This window comes from Zalophus californianus, chromosome Y (assembly GCF_009762305.2).
Source record: "Zalophus californianus isolate mZalCal1 chromosome Y, mZalCal1.pri.v2, whole genome shotgun sequence".
Lineage (NCBI taxonomy): Eukaryota > Metazoa > Chordata > Mammalia > Carnivora > Otariidae > Zalophus > Zalophus californianus.
The window spans coordinates 870,652-896,173 of NC_045613.1; the positions used below are offsets into that span (position 1 = coordinate 870,652).

Sequence of the window (25,522 nt, forward strand, 5' to 3'; positions counted from 1 at the left end):
CTTGTCCAAATACAGCTAGGTTGAGGGTTAGAGCTTCATCATATGAACATGAAGAGAACCACAGTTAAGTCCACTAGAGATATTTTTCCATTTATTTAAATCTTCCTTATTGTTTAAACATTTTTTGTGTAGTTTTCTGAATATAAGCTTGGACTTTTAAATTAAAAGTTTAACAAGTGGGGTAAGAGGAGCCAGCGGCCGGGAAGGTTCTAGTCTGTTCTGCCTCTTGGCAGCCTCCCCCTTCCACACAATCACGCCTGCCGCCTGCCACCGCCTCCGGACCACGGACCCCCTCAAAGTGAGCGAGCTTAGGGCCTTCCTGAAAATGTGGAGGCTGGATTCGAGCGTTCTGCACACCGAGGAATGGCGCTTCCTGCGGGAGTGTGTGGAGAGCGTGGGGGGTAAAATACCACCTGCAACTCGTAAAACTGAATCAGAAGACAATATCAAGGAAGAAAAAACAAATAGTAAGAAGGCGGAGGAAAAACATAAAGAGAGATGAACCATCAAGTGAGGAAAGTGATCTAGAAATCGACAATGAAGGTGTGATTGAACCAGATACTGACGCCCCTCAAGAAATGGGAGATGAACCGAGGAACTAATGGATCAGGCAAATGATAAAAAAGTGGCTGCCATTGATGCCCTAAATGATGGTGAACTACGGAAAACCATTGACTTGTTCACAGATGCCATCAAACTGAATCCTCCTCGCTTGGCCATTCTGTATGCCAAGAGAGCCAGTGTCTTCATCAAATGACAGAAGCGAAATGCTGCCCTTCGAGACTGTGACAGGGCTATTGAAATAAATCCTGATTCAGCTCAGCCTTATAAGTGACAGGGAAAGCACACAGACTTCTGGGCCATTGGGAAGAAGCAGCACATGACCTTGCCCTTGCTTGTGAACTGGATTACGACGAAGATGCTAGTGCAGTGCTGAAAGAAGTTCAACCGAGGGCCCAGAAAATTGCTGAACATCGGAGAAAGTATGAGCGAAAACGTGAAGAACAAGAGATCAAAGAAAGAATAGAAAGGTTTAAGAAGGCTCGGGAAGAACATGAGAGAGCCCAGAGGGAGGAAGAAGCCAGATGACAATCAGGAGCTCCTATGGCTCTTTCCCAGGTGGCTTTCCTGGGGGAATGCCTGGTAGTTTTCCTGGAGAATGCCTGGAATGGCAGGGGGGAATGCCTGGAATGTCAGGAATGCCTGGGCTCAGTGAAATTCTTAGTGATCCAGAGGTTCTCTCAGCCATGCAGGATCCAGAAGTTATGGTGGCCTTCCAGGATGTGGCCCAGACCCCAGCGAGTATGTCAAAATAGAGCAATCCAAAGGTTATGAATCTCATCAATAAATTGTCAGTCAGATTGGGAGGTCAAGCATAATGCCCTTCAGACAAATAAAGCCCTTGCTGAAGGAAAAGCAACGATCACCCAAAGGATGTCGCAATGATACAAAGCAGTGTACCTCTGACCTTCTCATGAAGAAAGCTGGGGTGCTGAGAAGAGAATCCCTACCCCTCTGCCCCACCTGCAACTGCAACACTCTACAGTGGTTTGCCATTAGGGTATTCATTCAGATACTGTTTTCCCACTAGGAATTACAAACTTTAAACACTTTTTAAAAACATATTAAAAGGGTGTATTAGTCTCTACATTGTCCTTTACTAATCATTTCATTTTTTTTCCTTTGGATTAACTGGGCAAGGAAGATACTTCAGTGTGGAAGATTTATTGCTCAGTTTGAGTGAAATAAAGGTTTATTAGTGGGAAGAAGCAAATATAACATTTAAATAGATGAACTTTGACCTGGAGATACAGTTTCTGAGACATTTTGACTTGTCTTTTTAAATCCTTGATTTTTTATTTTTTTAGGATTTTATTTATTTATTTGACAGAGAGAGTGAGAGCAGGAGCACTAGCAGGGGGAGTGGGAGAGGGAGAAGCAGGCTTCCCGCGGAGCAGGGAGACCGGTGGGGGCTCCATCCAGGACCCTGAGATCATGACCTGAGCCGAAGGGAGAACTTAACTGACTGACTCACCCAGGTGCCCCAGAAATGCTTTATTTTTTTAAACAGAATTTATTTGGATAAAACCATGAGGGCCATCAGTATTGCAGTAGGACCTAGGTAGGGACTGGAAGTGCCTGGCAGGGCAGCAGCAACCTTATTCCTTTTATATAGGGTGCACGCTTGTGCAGATGCATTTAAATCTTACACTGTGGTAAAGGGATGATTTTTATAATGCTGCAGTAGAATTGGATTACTTAGGTGTGTTCTTCTCTGATATAGAAAATAAATGTTTTGCATTATTTCCACATAGGGGAAATAAGGGAATACTTTTCTTTTGATATTTCTGTGTTTAGAGTGACCTTTCCTGGTCAGAAAAGATCCATCTCCTGGTGCACTTTCTACTTGTTTTCACCTCCCCCCGCACCACCCCCCCCATACTCTTTTTGAGCTAAAGATAGTCCTTTGTTACTGGCATCATCACTACTATATCATTCACAACATAATTCTGCAAGTGTATGTCATGCTGGGTTTAATATGTAATATAGTGATTATGTGAGGTAATAGCCATAACAGCTGTAGTTTCTTACTTGGCCAAAAGATTTCATATTTAAATGTTAGGTTTCCGCTTTGGTGGAAATCTTACCATGTCAAAAGAGGTCGGAAGGAGGGATTGGATTCCCTTCGGCGTTCAGTCTTCTAGTTAGGAAATACCTGTTGCAGTTGGAATTTATCTTACATCATTCATCTCTGTAGTTTGGAGAGTATGAGGTTTGAATTCACTGATAGACATAGAGGGGAACAAACATCTTTGATCCAACGTGAATTATACAATCGATGAGATCCATGGTTCTTCATTGTGGGGTTGATGGCATTATGAGTCATTGTGCTCCTGTTTAGCTCTTAAGTACTACATATCCCCCACCTCTCCCTTTTCTCCCTCCCTCTCCTCCAAGGATAAAGACATGATAGACTTTTCTATTGTACATTCAACTCTCAACATTAATTACGACTAAGTCCAGGCACTGTACCAGGAATTGCTAGGTTTCTACCTATCTTCCAGTGTCAAGTACTAGTGTTTAAAAACAGTTTCAAGGGATGAGACCCTCTGTACTTTGCTTATTTGAAGAATCAGTGGTAAGAGCAGTGAAGAAAATTCCATGGAATACATTTTTGAAGTAGCACGTTTATGAAGTCAAGTAAGTGGATCCAGGTTCTAACCCTTTGCTGTACACAAGCAGATAGAAATGCATCTGTTATATAAGTGAGAAAAAGCTGTAGGCTAACGGAGCATGCTTTTTAAACCCTTTAAAAATACTCAGCATATAAACTTGCGTTTGAGCTTGCCAGCGGTTTTTGTTGTTGTTGCTAATGTGTGTTCTCTCTCAAATTTTCTAATGTGTGCTTTGAATAACTTTGGGTTCCTTATTTGATTTACTTATTATATATTACTTAAGTACATTTTAACATTGCAAATATTACAAGTGGGTAAAAGTAAAATTGGTCTTCTGAAAATGTGTCCTGTGCTTTTAAGTTCCACAAATAACAAAGTACATTCATTTTAATAGAAACTCAGTATCATTTCTAAACCAGAAGTCTTTTTTCTTGTGCTAACAATGATATAAGAAGGAAAAAGTAAAGGAGGTTTTTTCTGCTTAAAAATAAATAGTTATTGGATTTCTAGCTACATTAAAAATAAAGTATGGTTTCAAACTGGAAAAAAATTTTAAAAATATTTTTGATGTTATTTTGATGCTGTTGTAAATGTCTTCTTAACTTTTTTCAAATGTAATAGTGGGCATAAAAAAATACAATTGATCTTGTGTATTAATATCCTCTGCAACCTACTACACTCATTAGTTCTAATAATGCTAATTCATTATTATAATGAGCTAGGATTATAATTATGTTCAGTTATATGGAATTATAATTATTAACATATTATTAACACATTATTTGTTCTACTGTTTTGATTTCTTAATATTTTTTTATGTATCAAATCGTCTGCAATTTAAGATAATTTTCTTTGTCCATTGTCCAAGTTTTAATGGTCATTTGTATTTTAGTTGAATTATAATAGTCCTTTCGATATTATGAATGCAAGTCATTTGTCAGATATACTTTTCTCCCTTCTGTGGGTTTTTATTGGAAGATAAAAAATAAAATTACTGAAATGAAAATTTTACTCTAAGAATTAAGAGAAGACTTAGCATGCAGAAGTATGAATCAATGAACTTAAAGACTGATCAATTGAAATTGTGGAGCTTGAGAAGCAGAACAAAAATGAATGAAGACAAAGTATAACAAAGACTAAGACCTTTAAGACACTAGAAAGTAAACCAGTATTCACATAATAATAGTGAATTATCCTCTCCAAAATGAGAGGAGAGAAAAGGAGTACAAAGAATAGTTGTTTTGGTCAAAAACTTCTCAAAATTTTGAAATAAACATATGAACATGTTCAAATACCTCAAGAAATTTCAACCAGAATAGAATCAAAAAGATCTACAATGAGACAATCATAGTAAAATTTCAAAAGCCAAAGACCTCTGAATCTTGCACGTATCAAGCTAAAAGTGACTCATTGTGCACCAGACATCCACAATGAGATTTCATAAATAATAAAAGCCAGAAACAGTGGGATGATATACTTAAAGAGGGAAAAAGGAGAAAATCTTGCCGTCAACCAAGAGTTCTATATATGGCCAAACCAATTTTTGAAAAAATTAAAACATTCTCATATAAACTAGAGAAAAAGGGCGCCAGGTGACCCATTCAGTTGAGTGTCCCACTCTTGATTTTCACTCAGGTCATGATCTTGTGGTTGTGGGATCCAACCTGTGTCAGGCTCCAACTCGGTTAGGGGACTGCTTCAGGTACTTTCTGCCTCTCCCTTCTCCTTCCCTGCGTCTGTCCCCACTCATGGTCTCTCTCTGTCTAAAATAAATGAATAAATAAAATCTTAAAAAATAAATAAATAAACGAGCTGAGAAATTTTATCACTAACATGCCTGCTAAATTAAAAAATGCTAAAGTAAATACTGAAGCCTTAAATGAAATGATACCACACAGTAATTTGAAGCAACCTAAAGAAATAAACATGATTAAGGGGAATCACATTGGTACATATCAAATGAAAATTACTGTATTTTTCTAAAGCCTCTTCATTTCTACATGGATTAAAAGACAAAACAAAGATAGCTTATGTGTTTTAATAAACACGCAGTTTATAAAGTGTATAGGTAAACATGCAATGCGTGACAATACAGGAGGGACAGGGGTGTATAGAAACAGATTTTTATATGCTACTGACCTAAGTTGATATTAAATTGGACTAAATTTTTATATTCAAGATAATATATGTAATCCTTACTATATCTACTAAAAATAACTTTAATATGCACAGAAGAGGAAATGAGAAAACAATCCATGAGATACAAAGGGAGGGTAGTAATAGATATATTAATAAAGAAAAAATATACAACATATGGAAAAGAAATAGCAAATGGTAGTAGAAAATTCCTTATCATCAATCACTTTAAATGTACATGAATTAGACTATCTAAGTAAAAGACACTATTTGTGATAATGGAAAAACCATCATCCAACTTTATGCTTTCTATAAAAGATTCACTCTAGGGCTTGAACTTGGGACCCTGAGATCAAGACCTGAGTTGAGATCAAGAGTCAGCGCTTGATAGCAGAGGAAAGATGGCAGAGGAGTAGGGGACCCTGTTTCAACTGGTACCCGGAATTGAGCTGGGTATCTACCTGACCACCCTGAGCACCCACGAAACCAGCCTGAGATGTAAGAAGATCTGGATCTCTACAAACAGAATATCGCAGGCGGTTGGTTTTGAGGTACTAAGAGGGGAGCCCTGATTCTGCGGGCAGATATCGGAGGATAAATGGCAGCGGGAAGGTGCCTGGCCGTGGGGATCCTACACCTCCGGTGAGTGACAGCCTCATGTCCTGGGGATGGGGCACAGACTCACAGACCAGTAGCGGCAGGGAAAGGACTTTAGGGCGGCCCCGGGCGGAAACCTGGAGCCGCGGGGTTGCACGTGGGAACCGGGAGCTGTTGGCGGTTTTAGAAGCACAAAGGGCAGAGACATGCTCCGACCTGGAGGCAGGACTGGGGGCGCTGCAGAGGGGCACACAAACCAGGACCCTGCAGTTTATAGCAGCATGGACAGAAACGCAGACGGTGTGGCCTGGAGAGCTCACTGAAGAACAGACTGCGGTCTCTCTGCTCTGAGGCAGAGGGTTGGAAACGGTCTCCTCTGCTCTGACTTGTGGAAGAGACGTGGAAAGCCACCAGAGAACAAAAGCCCCCCAAAACCAGTTCCCACTGAGCCCATCCCCCGCCACAGGGGGGTAGGGCAACTCTGCCCAAACAGGGTTGCCTGAGTAACAGCACACCAGGCCCCTGACCGGAAGACAGGCTGGGAAAACAAGAGGCCAGCAACCCTAAGGTCTCTAACAAACAGGTGCATCTTGCTTGGGTACATTCCCTCAAACGTCCGTCAACAGAATGACTAGGAGGAGGAACCCCTAAAATAGAAAAGACTCAGAGATTATGACTTATGGTGCAGATTTACAAATGGATGCAGATATAACCAAGATGTCGGAGAGGAATTCAGGGTAGTAGTCGGAGAGGAATTCAGGGTAGCAATTGTGAAGACAATGGCTAGAATGGAGAAATCAATCAATGGCAACATAGAGTGTCTAAGGGCAGAAATGAAAACTGAATTGGCAGAACTGAAAAATGCTATCAATGAGATCCAATCCAATCTAGATAATCTAACACCAAGGCAAGTGAGGCAGAAGAACGAATAAGCAACCTGGAAGACAATATACTAGATAAAAGGGGAAAAGAGGAGGCCAGGGAAAAACAACTCAGAATCCATGAAAATAGAATCAGAGAAATAAGTGACACCATGAAGCGTTCCAATGTCAGAATAATTGGAATCCCGGAAGGAGTGGAGAGAGAGAGAGGACTAGAAGATGTATTTGAGCAAATTGCAGCTGAGAATTTCCCTAATCTGGGGAATGAAACAAACATTCGCGTCCTAGAGGCAGAGAGGACCCCTAGAGGAGAACATAGGCAATAACCTCTTTGACATCACCCACAGCAACTTCTTTCAAGATACATCTCCAAAAGCTAGTGAAACAAAAGCAAAAATGAACTTTTGGGAGTTCATCAAGATAAAAAGCTTCTGCACAGTTGACAAAAGCTTTGTCAACAAAACAAAGAGGCAACCCACAGAATGGGAGAAGATATTTGCAAAAGACACTCCAGGTGAAAGGCTGGTATCCAAGATCTATAAAGAACTTCTCAAACTCAACACCCAAAAAACAAATAATCAAGTCAAAGAGTGGGCAGAAGATATGAAAAGACACTTCTCTGAAGAAGACATACAAATGGCTAACAGACACATGAAAAAGTGTTCATCATCATTAGCCATCAGGGAAATTCAAATCAAAACCATGTTGAGATACCACCTTACACCAGTTAGAATGGCAAAAATGGACGAGGAAAGAAAGAACAAATGTTGGAGAAGTTGTGGAGAAAGGGGAACCCTCTTACACTGTTGGTGGGAATGCAAGTTGGTACAGCCACTTTGGAAAACGGTGTGGAGGTTCCTCAAAAATTTAAAAAGAGAGCTACCCTATGACCCAGCAATTGCGCTCCTGGGTATTTACCCCAAAGACACAGATGTAGTGAAAAGAAGGGCCACATGCACCCCAATGTTCATAGCAGCAATGTTCGCAATAGCCAAACTGTGGAAGGAGCCGAGATGCCCTTCAACAGACGAATGGATAAAGAAGATGTGGTCCGTATATACAATGGAATATTACTCAGCCATCAGAAAGGATTTTGCTAAGTGAAATAAGTCAAGCAGAGAAAGTCAATTATCATATGGTTTCACTTATTTGTGGAACATAAGGAACAGCATGGAGGACATTAGGAGAAGGAAGGGAAAAATGAAGGGGGCAGAAATCGGAGGAAGAGACGAACCACTGGACTCTGAGAAACAAACAGGGTTTTAGAGGGGAGGGGGGATTGGTTAGCACGGTGACGGGCATTAAGGAGGGCACATACTGCATGGAGCACTGGGTGTTATACGAAAACAATGGATCGTGAATCACCACGTCAAAAACTAGTGATGTGTTGTATGGTGACTAACATAACATAAGAAAATTAAAAAACAAATACTGAGAAAAAAAAATTTGTGTATAACATTTAACCATGTTGTTAAACTATATCCTCTATAATTACACATCTGAGAACTAAATAATGGTGATTAACGGCATATGGGCATAGATGACCATGGTATTCTCATGAAACTCCAGGAAGAAACCGGGATTCCTTATACAGAGTAATGATTGCAAACTCTTCCGGTGTAGACACAGTTTGAAAATATGTGTTGATGAAGTAGGATGACAAGAATGGATTGTTCAGGTCTGGATTTCATCTCAATTCCAGCTATCTCAGAGGCCAAGGGAATGAATTTTGTCATTGTACTGCACACTAGTTGGGATACTGCCGTAGACACAGAGCTGGTAAGTATGCAGCAAATTCTCTCAGGGAATGACTTGTGAAAGCAGAAGATGGAGAAGATACTGTGACACGCAGAGAAATAATCCTATATTTCAATGAAACAGGACACAAAAAAGCCTTTATAGTGGCATTAACCAGAACAGCCAAGTTTGCATAATGGCCAAAAAACTGGAAACTAAAAATTAGTGCATGCACTGATAACTAGTGATGCTAGTTTCCTTAAGTCAAACTCATTATCTGGAGTGTACATAACTGTGAACTACTCTTGAAGAAAATTTCCAGTGAAGAGTAAGACCAATTATGACAATAGTAAAAGACATGGGTTCAGTCACAAAAAGTAGATTTTGACTGGCTTAAACCAACGTCCATGTATTGTTCATTCAATACATACATAGAAAAATACTGTCAAATATGACAGTAATGGTGCTCAATCTGTGCTGATGTCCAAGACAAAGTAAAGGGGTTCACCCTAAGAGTTGTATGATGGGAATTGGCATGGCTAAAAAGAGTGTGAATGTAATAGAAACTTATGAACGTGCTCAGGTAAACAGTTGTCTCTAAAGTCTTATTAACTATGCTGAATTTCAAGGCTCAGAATTTAAAAGGCATCAAAAACAGCATAAGGACTTAAGCCTGAAATAGGCTGTGGATGGAATCAGAAAGCAACATAAATGTATCCATTGAAAAATATAAAAGGTGGGCTAATGAGGGGAGGAAATGAAGGCACAAAATGGAATGTTTTGAGATCACTAGGGCAAAACAGGCCTTTGATAATACCACCTGTAAAATTACACAACATTCTGAGACATGCAGCCCATGACTGCAGCATGTGATCACATAATGGTTGCTGAACTGGTGAGAGTGTTATACTTTCCACTATGAATGTATTTTTTAATGAAGACAACCTTTGCCAACTAAAATCCAAGGACTCTTCTAAATAACTGGGAGAATATAATGTAATTGAGAAAATACTGAAGTGAATACTATGTATTTGTCTTTTCTGGATTTCATTGACATGTATCTCTTCCACATCAATTTTTTAAAGATTTTATTTATTGCAGAGCACATACAAGTGGGCGGAGCGGCAAAGGGAGGAGGAGTCTGCTTCAGGACACAAGTCTGCAATGGACGCAAGGCTCGATCCCAGGACCCTGGGATCATAACCTGAGCCGAAAGCAGACGTTTAACAGCTGAACCACCCAGGCGCCCCCTTCCACTTCATTGTAATTTATGCCCTCATTTTATTCATCCTGGACTATTTCAGAAATTACTTAACTCCAAATGCTTCTTTTCCTTGGCTCCCGTTCTTTTTTAAATATATATAATTTATTTAGGATGTATGTCACCTGTCCTTGCCAAATGACAAAAAAATACAATAAATAAAATAAAGATTTTTACTCTGAACTATTTCAAAAAATAAACGTAATGAAACCATACAGATGAACGTGTAATTTTATTGTTCAAGTAAGAGAATTGCCAATATGCGGTCAATTGCCAACAAATGATAATCTTTGTTATCTTGCATAATGATAGTCCTTTGACAGATCAGTTGTAATTAGGATGATGTGCATACCATGGAGAGGGTTGACGAGTTGTCCTTGAAAGTGAGGCAGCAGAAGTATCACCTATCATTGGCATTGTGCACCATGGGTTGCCGGCCGGTTGCAGGTTAGAAAAACGAGCCTCACTGGCTGACAAATCCGCATATCTAGTTGGAAAAGTGGAAGGCTCCACCCTCATACCAAAATAACTGCTCTGTAAGGGAGATATGATACGGTACTGAGATGTAGAAGTTGTAGTTGTAACAAAGTTCACAATGTGGCCATTTGCTTGAGTGTAGCTGCTATGTGAGTGCATGTGGAAAGTGGTCAACTCGTTTAAAGTAGCATGTGGCTCCATTCCAATTTGTCCCGGTGGTCTAACCGACATTGCTGATGCAGGAGAAAAATCACTTCTCATAGGGGCCGTTGTAGTAGCAATTCTCTGGCTGGGAGAAAGCTTCCTTATTAGAGGCACATTTACGTTGGTGGAGTTTGAACATACCCTTTCTCCGCTAGTTTCAGCAACAAAACCAGAATTAGGTCTCTCCACATTATCCACTGCTCTGCAGGGTTTCTTGTTGAAACCTTGAACTAATGAAACTGTAGAAGCATTTTTAATCCCAACTCTTCTTTTCATTCTTACTAAAAGATGGGGGCAGCCTCGTTTAAAATATGGATTATGATAGTACTGTAACTGAAACCAAAGGAGAACGTTACTAAGTGACATTTCCAACTAAGATAGAAGATAACCTATAAAATCTGACTGTAGTTTCATCACAAAAAGTCATCAAATAACATATTTAGTATGTTAGTATTTTTAAGAATTTACTTACTGGAAACAAACGTTTAATTACGGTTCATGAAAATGTGTTATATATTTACAGATAACAGTGAATAGCACTTTAAGTGGCTTCAGGACCTTATTTAAATTGAAGTTCATTGGTAACGATCAAAGATACTACCAAGATTTCTTATAACCCTGAATGTTTCATGCCTAAGCTGGCCTCAATTTTTAAAAAATGTTAAAAATTTAAAAATCTGACTTTAGCCTATACACACGAACATATTTACTGCTATACAAGGTGAAATCTTATATATTCTTTATATAAGTAATAACATTTTTGCATACCTTGCTTAAAACAGAAACTTCTTTTTCCTCTGCTAGAAAGTCAGCCAGAGAAGCAGATCTTTGAAAACTCTGTCGCATTTTACTAAATCCATAAAGATTAAGCTGGCGAACTAAACTCCTCATACTTCCAGTTTCAAATATCCTGAAGGGAACCTTTCCCTCCAACACTTCTTTCTTGAAGAGTTCCTCATCAATCACTATAGAAGTTCCCTTCTCATCCCACCAAATTGACTTGAATTGATCACTTTCAACTATTTTCCAAAGTTTCCTGGGAAAGGTCAGAGAAAGAAAATCATTATCTTCATCTGGTTCAGAGACACAGAATGTGTAACGTGGTCTTTTTATCAAGGATCCTCCTGACAAGGCCTGCAAAGCATTTTCTTCAATCATAGACCTCAGGTCCACATCTCCAGTGAATGTGGGATCACACAAAGGAGCGCTAATGGAGGCTGCGGAACCAGTCGATCCATCTTTAGGAGAATCATCTTGAATTTCTGAAGAAACATGTGCCATCTCAAATAAGTTTTCCTTCAGCTACGTTTCTCATCTGCATGGTTTTGAACACTGCAGCTTCAAATGCCACTTTGGCTGGCCTACGCAGATAGACTACCCAGACCGTCACAATGCTCTACCACCTGAGTAGTTGTGACATCACAAGATGCCTGTTTCCTAGCAATTAAAGCCAGACTGTTTACTTGTGAAATTCATTTCAGTTAAAATAAAGTACTTAAAATAAAAGTTATGTAGACAGCGACCAAAAAACTAAAATGTACAAAATCTCATTTTCACAAAATTTTTTAAAGAAATAAATACATAATTATATTTAGCCCCTGATATAAAATTATTTCCTTCTTCTAAACACACTCTTACTAGGTTGGTGCCAATAACATAAAACCTGGTAAGTGAAACCTGCAAAAAAATGAGTAAAACAAAAGATTTAAAAAGCCCTGACGATTTGGAACTTAAATCTGTGTAACCTGTATATAAAGAAAGTCATTGAGACCACAAGTTAGTGGTTGCCCTGGGCCAGGTGAGAGGGGAAGGGAAAGTTCTGTTTAAAGGATTTTTTCTTAAGGTGTTGAAAATATTTAAGAATTAGGTAATATGATACAACATTACAAAGATACAATTGCCCTTGAATTTTATATTTTGAAATGGTTATTTTTACATAATGTGTATTTTGCCTCAATTTTTTTTGCCTCAATTTTTTTTTTAATTTTTTTATTGTTATGTTAATCACCATATATTACATCATTAGTTTTTGGTGCAGTGTTCCATGAGTCATTCTTTGTTCATAACACCCAGTGCTCCATGCAGAACGTGCCCTCCTCAATACCCATCACCAGGCTAACCCATCCCCCTACCCCCCTCCCCTCTAGAACCCTCAGTTTGTTTTTCAGAGTCCATCATCTCTCATGGTTCGTCTCCCCCTCTGACATACTCCCCTTTTCTTCCTCTCCTGTTATCTTCTTCTTTTTCTTTTTTCTTAAAATATGTTGCGTTATTTGTTTCAGAAGTACAGAACTGTGATTCAACAGTCTTTCACAATTCACAGCGCTCACCGTAGCACATACCCTCCCCAATGTCAATCATCCAGCCACCCCATCCCTCCCACCCCCAACCACTCCAGTAACACTCAGTTTGTTTCCTGAGATTAAGAATTCCTCATATCAGTGAGGTCATGTGATACATGTCTTTCTCTGATTGACTTATTTCACTCAGCATAACACGCTCCAGTTCCATCCACGTCGTTGCAAATGGCAAGATCTCATTCCTTTTGATGGCTGCATAATATTCCATTGTGTATATATACCACCTCTTCTTTATCCATTCATCTGTTGATGGGCATCTTGGCTCTTTCCACAGTTTGGCTATGGTGGACATTGCCGCTATAAACATTGGGGTACACCTACCCTTTCGGGTCCCTACATTTGTGTCTTTGTGGTAAATACCCACTAGTGCAATTGCTGGATCAAACGGTAGCTCTAATTTCAACTGTTTGAGGAACCTCCATACTGTTTTCCAGAGGGGTTGCACCAGCTTGCATTCCCACCAACAGTGTAGGAGGGTTCCCCTTTCTCCACATCCCCGCCAACATCTGTCGTTCCCTGACTTGTTAATTTGAGCCATTCTAACGGGAGTGAGGTGGTATCTCATTGAGGTTTTGATTTGGATTTCCCTGATGCCGAGCGATGTTGAGCACTTTTTCATGTGCCTGTTGGCCATTTGGATGTCTTCTTTGGAGAAATGTCTGTTCATGTCTTCTGCCCATTTCTTGATTGGATTATTTGTTCTTTGGGTGTTGAGTTTGATAAGTTCTTTATAGATTTTGGATACTAGCCCTTTATCTGATATGTCATTTGCAAGTATTTTCTCCCATTCTGTCGGTTGTCTTTTGGTTTTGTGGACTGTTTCTTTGGCTGTGCAAAAGCTTTTTATCTTGATGAAATCCCAATAGTTCATTTTTGCCCTGGCTTCCCGTGCTTTTGGCGATGTTTCTAGGAAGAAGTTGCTGCGGCTAAGGTCGAAAAGGTTGCTACCTGTGTTCTCCTTTAGGATTTGGATGGACTCCTGTCTCACGTTTAGGTCTTTCAACCATTTGGAGTCTATTTTTGTGTGTGGTGTAAGGAAATGGTCCAGTTTCAGTCTTTGGCGTGTGGCTGTCCAATTTTCCCAACACCATTTGTTGAAGAGACTGTCTTTTTGCCATTGGACATTCTTTCCTGCTTTGTCAAAGATAAGTTGACCATAGAGTTGAGGGTCCATTTCTGGGCTCTCGATTCTGTTCCATTGATCTATGTGTCTGTTTTTGTGCCAGTACCATACTGTCTTGATGATGACAGCTTTGTAATAGAGCTGGAAGTCCGGAATTGTGATGCCACCAGCTTTGCTTTTCTTTTTCAGTATTCCTCTGGCTATTCTGGGTCTCTTCTGGTTCCATACAAATTTTAGGATTATGTGTTCCATTTCTTTGAAAAAAGTGGATGGTATTTTGATGGGGATTGCATTGAATGTGTAGATTGCTCTAGGTAGCATTGACATCTTCACAATGTTGATTCTCCCAATCCATGAGCATGGAACGTTTTTCCATTTCTTTGTGTCTTCTTCAATTTCTTTCATGAGTATTTTATAGTTTTCTGAGTACAGATTCTTTGCCTCTTTGGTTAGATTTATTCCTAGGTATCTAATGGTTTTGGGTGCAATTGTAAATGGGATCGACTCCTTGATTTGTCTCTCTTCTGTCTTGTTGTTGGTGTATAGGAATGCCACTGATTTCTGTGCATTGATTTTATAGCCTGCTACTTGACTGAATTCCTGTATGAGTTCTAGCAGTTTTGGGGTGGAGTCTTTTGGGTTTTCCACATACAGTATCATATCATCTGCAAAGAGTGAGAGTTTGACTTCCTCTTTGCCGATTTGGATGCCTTGGATTTCTTTTTGTTGTCTGATTGCTGTGGCTAGGACTTCTAATACTATGTTGAATAGCAGTGGTGATAGTGGACATCCCTGCCGCGTTCCTGACCTTAGGGGAAAAGCTCTCAGCCTTTCCCCATTGAGAATGATATTTGCTGTAGGTTTTTCATAGATGGCTTTTATGATATTGAGGTATGTACCCTCTATCCCTATACTCTGAAGAGTTTTGATCAAGAAAGGATGTTGTACTTTGTCAAATGCTTTTTCTGCATCTATTGAGAGGATCATATGAATCTTGCTCTTTCTTTTGTTAATGTATTGTATCACATTGATTGATTTGCGGATGTTGAACCAGCCTTGCAGCCCAGGAATAAATCCCACTTGGTCCTGGTGAATAATCCTTTTAATGTACTGTTGGATCCTATTGGCTAGTATTTTGGTGAGAATTTTTGCATCCATGTTCATCAAGGATATTGGTCTGTAATTCTCTTTTTTGATGGGGTCTTTGTCTGGTTTTGGGATCACGGTAATGCTGGCCTCATAAAATGAGTTTGGAAGTTTCCCTTCCATTTCTATTTTTTGGAACAGTTTCAGGAGAATAGGTATTAATTCTTCTTGAAATGTCTGATAGAATTCCCCTGGGAAGCCATCTGGCCCTGGGCTTTTGTTTCTTGGGAGATTTTTGATGACTGTTTCAATTTCCTTAGTGGTTATAGGTCTGTTCAGGTTTTCTATTTCTTCCTGGTTCAATTTTGGTAGTTGATACATCTCTAGGAATGCACCCATTTCTTCCAGGTTATCTAATTTGTTGGCATAGAGTTGCTCATAATACGTTCTTATAATTGTTTGTATTTCTTTGGTGTTGGTTGTGATCTCTCCTCTTTCATTCATGATTTTGTTGATTTGGGTCATTTCTCTTTTCTTTTTGATCAGTCTGGCCAGGGGTTTATCAATCTTGTTAATTCTTTCAAAGAACCAGCTCCTAGTTTTGTTGATCTGTTCTACTGTTCTTTTGGTTTCTAGTTCATTGATTTCTGCTCTGATCTTTATGATTTCTCTTCTCCTGCTGGGTTTAGGCTTTATTTGCTGTTCTTTCTCCAGCTCCTTTAGGTGTAGGGTTAGGTTGTGTATTTGAGACCTTTCTTGTTTCTTGAGAAAGGCTTGTATTGCTATATACTTTCCTCTCAGGACTGCCTTTGCTGTATCCCAAAGATTTTGAACAGTTGTGTTTTCATTTTCATTGGTTTCCAGGAATTTTTTTAATTCTTCTTTGATTTCTTGGTTGACCCATTCATTCTTTAGTAGGATGCTCTTTAGCCTCCATGTATTTGAGTTCTTTCCGACTTTCCTCTTGTGGTTGAGTTCTAGTTTCAAAGCATTGTGGTCTGAAAATATGCAGGGAATGATCCCAATCTTTTGGTACCGATTGAGACCTGATTTGTGACCTAGCATGTGATCAATTCTGGAGAATGTTCCATGGGCACTAGAGAAGAATGTGTATTCCTTTGTTTTGGGATGGAATGTTCTGAATATGTCTGTGAAGTCCATTTGGTCCAGTGTGTCATTTAAAGTCTTTATTTCCTTGTTGATCTTTTGCTTAGATGATCTGTCCGTTTCAGTCAGGGGGGTGTTAAAGTCCCCCACTATTATTGTATTGTTGTCAATGTGTTTCTTTGCTTGTGTTATTAATTGCCTTATATAATTAGCTGCTCCCATGTTCGGGGCATAGATATTTACAATTGTTAGATCTTCTTGTTGGATAGACCCTTTAAGTAGGATATAGTGTCCTTCCTCATCTCTTATTACAGTCTTTGTTTTAAAATCTAGTTTGTCTGATATAAGGATTGCCACCCCAGCTTTCTTTTGGTGTCCATTAGCATGGTAAATGGTTTTCCACCCCCTCACTTTCAATCTGGGGGTGTCTTTGGGTCTAAAATGAGTCTCTTGCAGACAGCATATTGATGGGTCTTGTTTTTTAATCCAATCTGATAGCCTGTGTCTTTTGATTGGGGCATTTAGCCCATTTACATTCAGGGTAACTATTGAAAGGTATGAATTTAGTGTCATTGTATTACCTGTAAGGTGACTGTTAACTGTCTGTTGTCTGTGTTCGTTTCTGCTCTTTGCTGCTTTTAGGTTCTCTCTTTGCTTAGAGGACCCCTCTCAATATTTCTTGGAGGGCTGGTTTCGTGTTTGCAAATTCCTTTAGTTTTTGTTTGTTCTGGAAGCTTTTTATCTCTCCTTCTATTTTCAATGATAGCCTAGCTGGATATAGTATTCTTGGCTGCATATTTTTCTCGTTTAGTGCTCTGAAGATATCTTGCCAGTCCTTTCTGGCCTGCCAGGTCTCTGCGGATAGGTCTGTTGCCAATCTAATGTTTCTACCATTGTAGGTTACATATGCCTCCTGGATTTTAATGCCTGTTTCCTTCCTCACATTAGGGAAGTTTTCTGCTATAATTTGCTCCAATATACCTTCTGCCCCTCTCTCTCTCTCTTCTTCTTCTGGGATCCCAATTATTCTAATGTTGTTTCGTCTTATCATATCACTTATCTCTCGAATTCTGCCCTCGTGATCCTGTAGTTGTTTCTCTCTCTTTTTCTCAGCCTCTTTATTTTCCATCATTTGGTCTTCTATATCGCTGATTCTCTCTTCTGCCTCATTTATCCTAGCATTTAGTGCCCCCATTTTTGATTGCACCTCATCAATAGCCTTTTTGATTTCGATTTGGTTAGATTTTAGTTCTTTTATTTCTCCAGAAAGGGTTTCTCTAATAACTTCCACGCTTTTTTCAAGCCCAGCTAGTATCTTTAAAGTCATGATTCTGAACTCTAGGTCCGACATCGTACTAATGTCCGTGTTGAGTAGGTCCCTGGCTGACGGTACTACCTCTTGTTCTTTTTGCTGAGGTGATTTCTTTCGTCTTGTCATTTTGTCCAGAGGAGAATAGATGAATGAGAGAACAAAATGCTAACAGGTTTACAACGTCCCCAGCAAATATACTGTATACAAATCAGAAAAGACCTGACACCAGGGGAAAAGAAAGGGAAAGAAAGAAAAAAGAAAGAGAAAAAGAAAAAAAAAAGAAAAAAAAAGATAGAAACAAAAACAAAACAATACAAAAAAGGCAGACTATGATCAAATATGATCAGGCTAGTGCATAGATCAGTGCCACACACTAGATTTTGGGCGTATTTTGGTCTGTTAGAAAAAAGTGCCTCCTAAAATTTTAAAGGAAGAAAGACATATATGTACAAAATAAGGGTTGATACAATGAAGGGATGGAAGATGACTGTAAAGATGAAAATTATAAAAGATTTTATAAAAGGACTTGGTAAGATAAGTGTTTGAAAAAAGAAAGAAGATTTAAGAAAAAAAAAGAAAAAAAAAGGAAAAAGGGAGAGAATGTGATCAGGCAGGAGACTAGAACAAAGCCATACACTAGTGATTTAGGGTATATTTTGATCTGTTAGAAGAAACTGTACCTCAAAATTTTAAAGAGAGAACAACTTATATATATATGCCAAAAATAAGGGTAACTACTATGAAGGGATAAAATATGACTCTAAAAATGAAAAATAAAAAATGTTTTTTTTTTTTTAAAAAAAGGATTTATAAGATGTTGGTTGAAAAAGGGAAAAAGAAAAATAAAAAAAAAAACAGTCAACAAAAATTAACTTTGATGAAATAATGAATCATGGTAAAAAAAAAAAAAAAAAAAAAAAAAAAAAAAAGCCATGAATCTATGTGCAGTATTCCCCTAGCGCTGGAGTTCTCCTATTCTCCTTGATCGATCAACTTGGTCTTGGCTTGCTGGCTGTTTGTGCTGATCTTCTGGGGGAGGGGCCTGTTGCTGTGGTTTCCAAATGTCTTTGCCGGAGGCAGAATTGCCCCGCCCTTGTCGGTCCGGGCTAAGGAAGCTGCTCGGGTTTGCTCTCAGGAGCTTTTGTTCCCTGCAAGCTCTCGGTACAGCTTTGGAGGCCCAGGGCAGAAATGGTGGCCTCCCAATCTCCACTTGGAGGAGCTGAGAACTCGGGGCCCCGCTCCTCAGTGTGCCCCCAGAGAAAAGCAGTCACTTCCGTGTCCCTGGTCTCTGGCCGCACTCTGTGCTCACCCGGCCTGTGATCGAGCGCTGCTATCTCTGGCACCCGACCCCGCGCGGAGTCTCCAAACCCAGCAGATCCCTGCAGTGCGTTCCCGCACCGCTCCTCCCCGGGAAGGAAGGGGAGTCTCCCCGGATCTGCTGCTTGTTGGGTCCCTGCTGGGGGAGCCGTGCCCCGACTGGGCCGCAGATCACAGTTTATGGCAACCCCGAGCTGAGAGCCCGCGATTCTGCTCCGTATCTGCAGCCGGCTTCCCTGCTCTGATACCTGGGAGCTCTGCTGCACTCAGGCAGCCCGGTCTCTCTGTGACCCCAAGGGTCCTGAGACCACACTGTCCCGGGAGGATTCCACCCCCCGCTTAGCCACTGCAGCGACTTCCCTCCGCCGAGCCAACTTCTAAAAGGTCCGATTTTGTGCTCCGCGGCTCTAGCACTTGCCAGAAGCGGCCTGCGGAGGCCCCTCCCCCGCCGTCTATCCTCCCGAATATCGCCTCGGATTCACTTCTCCGCAAGCCCTACCTTCCAGAAAGTGGTCGCTTCTCTGTTCAGAGAGTTGTTGCTACTCTCCTGTTCGATCTCCTGTTGAGTTCGTAGGTGTTCAGAATGGTTTGATCCCTATTCAGCTGAATTCCTGAGACCAGACGAAATCTAGGTCTCCTACTCCTCCGCCATCTTGCCAAAAATTGCCTCAATTTTTTAACAGTAGCCTGAATCTGTTGTTATTACTGACTAAAATAAAATGTAATTAAGTTTCTGAATATAAAGTTAACTTATCTGTTTCTCTTATGTAAGTATTCTGTGTTAAATAGTATCAAATACATCTCATAGTCATATTAGTGGAATAAATATGATTTTGTTTGGTATGTCTGTAAATACCTGTTAGATAGGAAGTAAAAGATTTTAAGAGATGTCAGGAGATCTACCATGAATGAGATCCTAAAGAGTCGGAGATAAAAAAATAACAGGACAGTGTTATAAATAAAATCTATTTCTATGTGTCTCTTGGGAAAATTGCTTTTATTGCAACAGCCAATGTATTTATACAAAAAGATTATGTGGGATAATCTTTGTGCCCAACAAACAGAATGTACATTTGTAAGGCAATCTCAATTCTGAGTAAAAAGTTCCTTTTCTGTCTAGCAATAACCACACTCCACCTACAGTAAGAATTTCTGTAGGTTCATGGTATGATATTGTGACTCCTTTGTCTTTTTAATACGTGTAGAAGAAATTAATTATTTTTACAATTGCCGTATTTTATCATACCTCAGAAAGAGATACCAACATTAGGCGGATGTCTTAGTTTAATGTACTTTTTAAATCCAGAATTTTATGTATTAACAGTAAGTAATAAACATTTTCACATCAGTAAATATTTCATGAAGATAAAAGGATACTCCCTCCAGGGTGGCTTTGTTGGTTAAGCATCCAACTCTTGGTTTTAGCTCAGGTCACGACCTCAGGATCATGAAATCAAGTCTCAACTCAGGCTCCGCACCCAGCTGTGAGTCTGCTTCAGATCCTGTCCCTACCCGCCTTCCCCGCTCCACCACTTGTGCAAACTCTCTCTCTCAAATACATAAATAAAATAAATCTTAAAAAAAAAAAAAAAAAAAGATACTCCCTCCAGATGCAGGTTCATGGATTTTGACAATTATTTCATTCAAACTTTTTTTTTTTTGCAAAATTGTAAAGATGTGTATTTATATTCTGGGGCATTTCCTTAATTTTCCACATGCAATTTTTGGGGGGGCCTAGTGATTATCTATGGCTACAAACAATGGTGTGTATATGTAGAGAAAACAGTGAGTTAATGGGAGGAACAGAAAGCAGAAATCACATTAGATGTAGAAAAGTTTCATCAAGTAGGGAGAAAGAAGAGTTTGGGGATTTTAGGGAAAGATGGCCTAATTCAAATTTCATCTGACTCTAAATTTTAAACCTTACCTCCATGAAGATAAAAGACATGAGCTATTTTATCTGGAAAACATGAATAGAATAGGTTGTATCTTCTTAGCTATATAGAAGAATAAGATTTCTGTCTTTGCGATCTTTTTATCACTTAAGATGTGATGCACCTTACATTCTCTCTGGTTGGTGCACACTCTATCACAAAACTGTTTTCTTTCTCTTCTGTCTTTGTGAAGAGGTTTTATAGACTGGGTGCAGATTTTGTTTTTAATTATATTCCTCCAGTCTGTGTTATATTTAACCTGGAGGCTACATGAAAAGGAACAGGCAGATGAGAGAAGGTTAAGGTTGCAAAATGAACTAGGAGACAGGAACGGTCATGTTAGGTGAGTAAAGCCCCTCATTTCAGTAGGAGTCCTAAGAGATTTCAGGTTGAAAATAAAATGCCTTATGGCTGGAACGTGCTCCAAAACTATAGGACCGCAAATAAGGAGCAGCTCCAACATCTCTTTTTCAGCTGCTCCTACCTATCCCTTTCTCTGCCTAAACCCAGATATTTTGCAATACTTGTATCTGTCATAAATCTGGTGACTTTAGGTTTTTGTTTTTTTTTTTTCCTGGAGGCTTGAAGGTAGAGACTCTGTCAACTGATTCTATGTGAGAAAAGAGAACATGCTGATGAGCACTCTCAGGTTGGACAATGGTTAATGGATTATAAATTTTGTAGTTAATAATTAGTAGAAGGATGAACTGTTTAATTTTTTAAGCTAAACCTCAACCGTATGGGGACATAACATAATAAAGAAATTAAAAATAAATAAAATAAATAAATCTCAACCAAGTGGCAGAAAGGCAGTGTATTTTGAGTTAGTCGGATGTTTTGCAGCACAGGCTATGTGAAATTTAAAAAGTGCACCCAGGTACACCTGAATTCCCTCACTCTGTGACTGTTCTCTTTAACTTTACACTTTAAATTTGTACACTGCCAATGACCTACTTTTAAACTCTGAGGCTTTACCGTATGTAGATGTTTTCACAGGTATTTTCTAAAAATAAACTTTACAAGTCAGCTTACATGTTCTGAGGAGAGAGGAGTGGGCTGGGCTGGGCTGGGAGAAAGGTATAATCTTTAATATCTATACATTTGACTTATGGATTGCTGGGGGAGATAATGGATTTCATTTCTTACAATATTGATTTCCTTCTTCCCTTAAGCTCAGTTGTCTCCGGTTATTTAGTCATGTCTTGCTTTAGGCTTCTCGTCTCCTTTCGTAATATCTTAGATCTCCCTCTTTTCACCTACTCTTCTGTATTTCATTCTCTCCTTCCCTTTTTTTCTTATTCACGCAGTCACTCTGGATTTAAAAATCATTTAAAATAACATCTTTCTTTTGCTAACATTGTATCTTTAGCTTACATTATTTCAAAAGAACATGTTTATGACACCTTTGGGTGAGTGGTGAAATCATCTGCAAATGACTATTTCATATTTCCATATTTACACGTACTTCACAGGTAGATATGAATGTTCCATTCTCTTCTCTCCTCTGTAGTTGTAAGTGCTACAGGATACTTTCTATCTCGTCCTTTTAAGAAACACACTGTCTCTCTTTTGAGAAATTACGTATTTCGTATGTTATCCTTTTGATCCATTCATTATGAAAATATCTTCCTTTCATATTTCTTATAGATCACGTCTGCTAATAAGAAATGTAGTCCATTTTGGAGGCACCTGGGTGGCTCATTCGTTAAGCGTCTGCCTTCAGCTCAGGTCATGGTCCCAGGGTCCTGGGATCCAGGCCCGCATCGGGCTCCCTGCTCCGCGGGAAGCCTGCTTCTCCCTCTCCCGCTCCCCCTGCTTGTGTTCCCTCTCTCGCTGTGTCTCTCTCTGTGAAATAAATCTTTTTTTAAATGAAGGGGAAGGGACGCCTGGGTGGCTCATTCGTTAAGCGTCTGCCTTCAGCTCAGGTCATGGTCCCAGGGTCCCAGGGTCCCGGGACTGAGCCCAAATCGTGCTCTCTCCTCGGCGGGAAGCCTGCTTCTCCCTCTTCCCCTCCCCCTGCTTGTGTTCCCTCTCTCCCTGTGTCTCTCTCTGTCAAATAAACAAAATCTTGAAAAAAAGAAAGAAAGAAAGAGAGAGAAAGGAAGGAAGGAAGAAAGAAAAAGAAATAGGAAGAAAGAAATTTAGTCCATTTTTTATTTGGGTATATCTATCTGACCACTCCCAGAGGTCACTCACAATTACTAAATTTCTCCTCAGAATTTCATCCACTGGTTTTAGCCGCATTTCTAACCTAGAAAGTCTGATTTCAGAACTCGCTTTGGAACATCAGTTGATCATTTATCATTAGGAAGTGATCTATGTTATCCCCAGTTTTTTGCTCTGAAATCTACTTTGATATTAATCTGACCCCAAGCTCTTTTATGACTAGTACTTTTACGACTTTTTCCCATCCCTTTACCTGTGTTTTATTAATTCATCTTTACTTACTATTTTTTTTCTTATTTATTTTTATTTTTTAAAGATTTCCATTCATTTATTTGAGAGAGGCAGAGAGCACAAGGTGGGGGAGACAGAGGCAGAGGAAGAAGCAGGCTCCTCGCGGAGCAGGGAGCCTGATGTGGGGCTCGATCCCAGGACCCTGAGATCGTGACCTGAGCGGAAGGCAGACGCTTAACCCACTGAGCCACCCAGGTGCCTCCTTTGTTTTCTTATTTAGTGTGCATTGCTTGCAGGCAGCACTTAGAGTTTTTTAAAATCCAGCCCAACAAGCTGTGCCTCCTTATTAGGGCATATAAGTCATTTACAGTTAATATACTGATTAAAGTTTTCTACGTACCCTATCAAATATGTTTTATTCTACTTAATCTCTTTTGCTGGCTTTTTAGCTATAACTGTCTTATTGTTAGTTGTTGTTTTGAGTTAATAATACACATCCTCAACTTATTCTAATCTACCTTCAAGGAATATTATATCTCTTCATGTACAGTAAAAGCATCTGAAAATTATATATTTCCCTTCTTCTCTTACAAGCCTCTTTGGCAATGTAATGCATTTTACTTTTCCTTATATACCCATAGTACATTGTCATTATTTTTGTGTCAATAGTCAACACTCAGATTTAGACTGAAGGAAAACAATTTTACAAATTTATTCAGGTACTTAGCATTTTCAGCCTTTGTCCTTTTGTGCAGCTCCACTACGTATCTGTACCACCTTATTAGTCAATTAATAAAGTAGTTTGTAGGTAGAGCAAAAATACCAAAATTTTATTAAAATTGTAGTGTTTTAACTTTTAAATCTCTTTTGATTTTTCAGCAATAAAAAATGAAAACAAATAGTAGAGTCACTGTCTTAAAACTAAACTCATCTTTTTTTTTCCTAAGATTTTATTTATTTATTTATTTGAGAGAGAGAGAAGGAGCAGAGGGAGAAGCAGACTCCATGCTGAGTGTGGAGCCCGGTGTGGGATTCCGTCCCAGGACCCTGAGATCGTGACCTAAGCTGAAACCAAGTCAGGTGCTCAACTGACTGAGCCACCCAGGCATCCCGAAACTCTCTTATCTTATTAAAATATTTAACTACACACAAGCTGGTGCATATTTTATTTGACATACAAAATAAACATCTTAAAGTTTAAGAAGTTACAACTTTTAATGCTTTTTTTATAGAAAAATGAGCCCTAGGTTTTCTACATATGTGCTACCTGAGTCAGAACTCAGTCTCTCAGTGATTATTCTTATTAGGGGAACTTTTGAATTCTAAATTCTGAGGGAGAACGTGTCAGTGAAATTCCCTCCCGCTGTCTCTTGCATCATTCACCTCTATTACAGAGAAAAATGGGATAAAAGTATATGCTGTGTTTACTTCTCACCTACTAAATCTTAACTATTACTCATAACCAAGTATCGAAAAAATTCTTGATTCTTTGTATCACTTTATTGTCAATATATCTGGCGAGCAAATACATTTCGTTTATTAATTTGCTCCTATTTTACTTTACTAAATAAATTACGAAATTAGTCAATACCAATAATATAACTTTTAGGCTCAGATTGTTTGAGATACTTTACATATTACAGTACTCTTCAAATAATGTTAGCATTGTTTTAAATATTCTTTATGTTGATAGTTTTTTTTAAGGATCTTTTAAACTGGGTGTTATATACAACTAATGAATCGTTGAACACTACAACAAAAACGATGTACTGTATGTTGGCTAGCTGAACATAATAAAAATAATAACATAAATAAAATAAAAGATTTTTTAATTTTACGTAATCTCTACACCTAGGGTGGTGCTCAAGGTTACAACCCCAAGATCAAGATCGCATGCTCTTCCAACTATGTCAGCCAGGTGCACCATTATTGATAATTTTCTTAAATTTAGCTGGGCTTTTGTAACGGGAACTTTCTAGAATGGAAGGGCGCAAAGTTGTTTAACATCTCCTCCCATCCCCCAGATTAAGCCAGTGATACTATAGAGAATATATTAGTTGCTAGTGTTGGTGTATGGTGATTTGGGGTTGAAAGAGTAATCTTTAAGTGACCACTAAAACATGTTGATAGCACTTTGTTATGTTCGTCTTGAACTCTAAAAGTTTATATAATACTTACATTTTTTTCAAATCTACTTTTTATTGATTTGTTTTGGTATAATTATTTTACTTTATTTTTTATTTGATTTATTTATTTATTCAATCATTCATTCATTCATTTATTTATTTTGATGTAGTGATCCATGGTTCACTGTTTACATACAACACCCAGTGCTCCATTCAATACATGCCCTCCTTAATACCAGGCTAACCGATCCCCCCAAACCCCTCCCCTCTAAAACCCTCAGTTTGTTTCTC

At 39.0% G+C, this 25,522-nt stretch overlaps 1 protein-coding gene and 1 pseudogene across 1 annotated transcript; one reads left to right on the top strand and one right to left on the bottom strand.

Annotated features, from left to right (window-relative positions):
- The window catches only part of LOC118356647, a 2,786-nt pseudogene extending 1,407 nt beyond the window's left edge, over positions 1–1,379 (top strand).
- Positions 1,380–10,004: 8,625 nt separating this feature from the next.
- Positions 10,005–11,952, bottom strand: LOC118356628 (heat shock transcription factor, Y-linked-like). Its single transcript, XM_035725926.1, has 2 exons — positions 11,238–11,952; positions 10,005–10,802 (listed from the first exon to the last, which is right to left on the bottom strand). Exons 1-2 carry the CDS (start codon positions 11,748–11,750, stop codon positions 10,113–10,115), a joined length of 1,203 nt encoding a protein of 400 aa, XP_035581819.1. The 5' UTR covers positions 11,751–11,952; the 3' UTR covers positions 10,005–10,112.
- Positions 11,953–25,522: the final 13,570 nt, after the last annotated feature.

What these genes read in the sequence shown, in the direction of transcription:
- LOC118356628 (XM_035725926.1), bottom strand. Translation starts at nt 11,750, where the DNA reads ATGGCACATGTTTCTTCAGAAATTCAAGATGATTCTCCTAAAGATGGA. An exon ending in AAGTTTCTGTTTTAAGCAAG is followed by an intron (nt 10,803 to 11,237) that starts GTATGCAAAAAT and finishes CTTTGGTTTCAG; the next exon opens with TTACAGTACTATCATAATCC.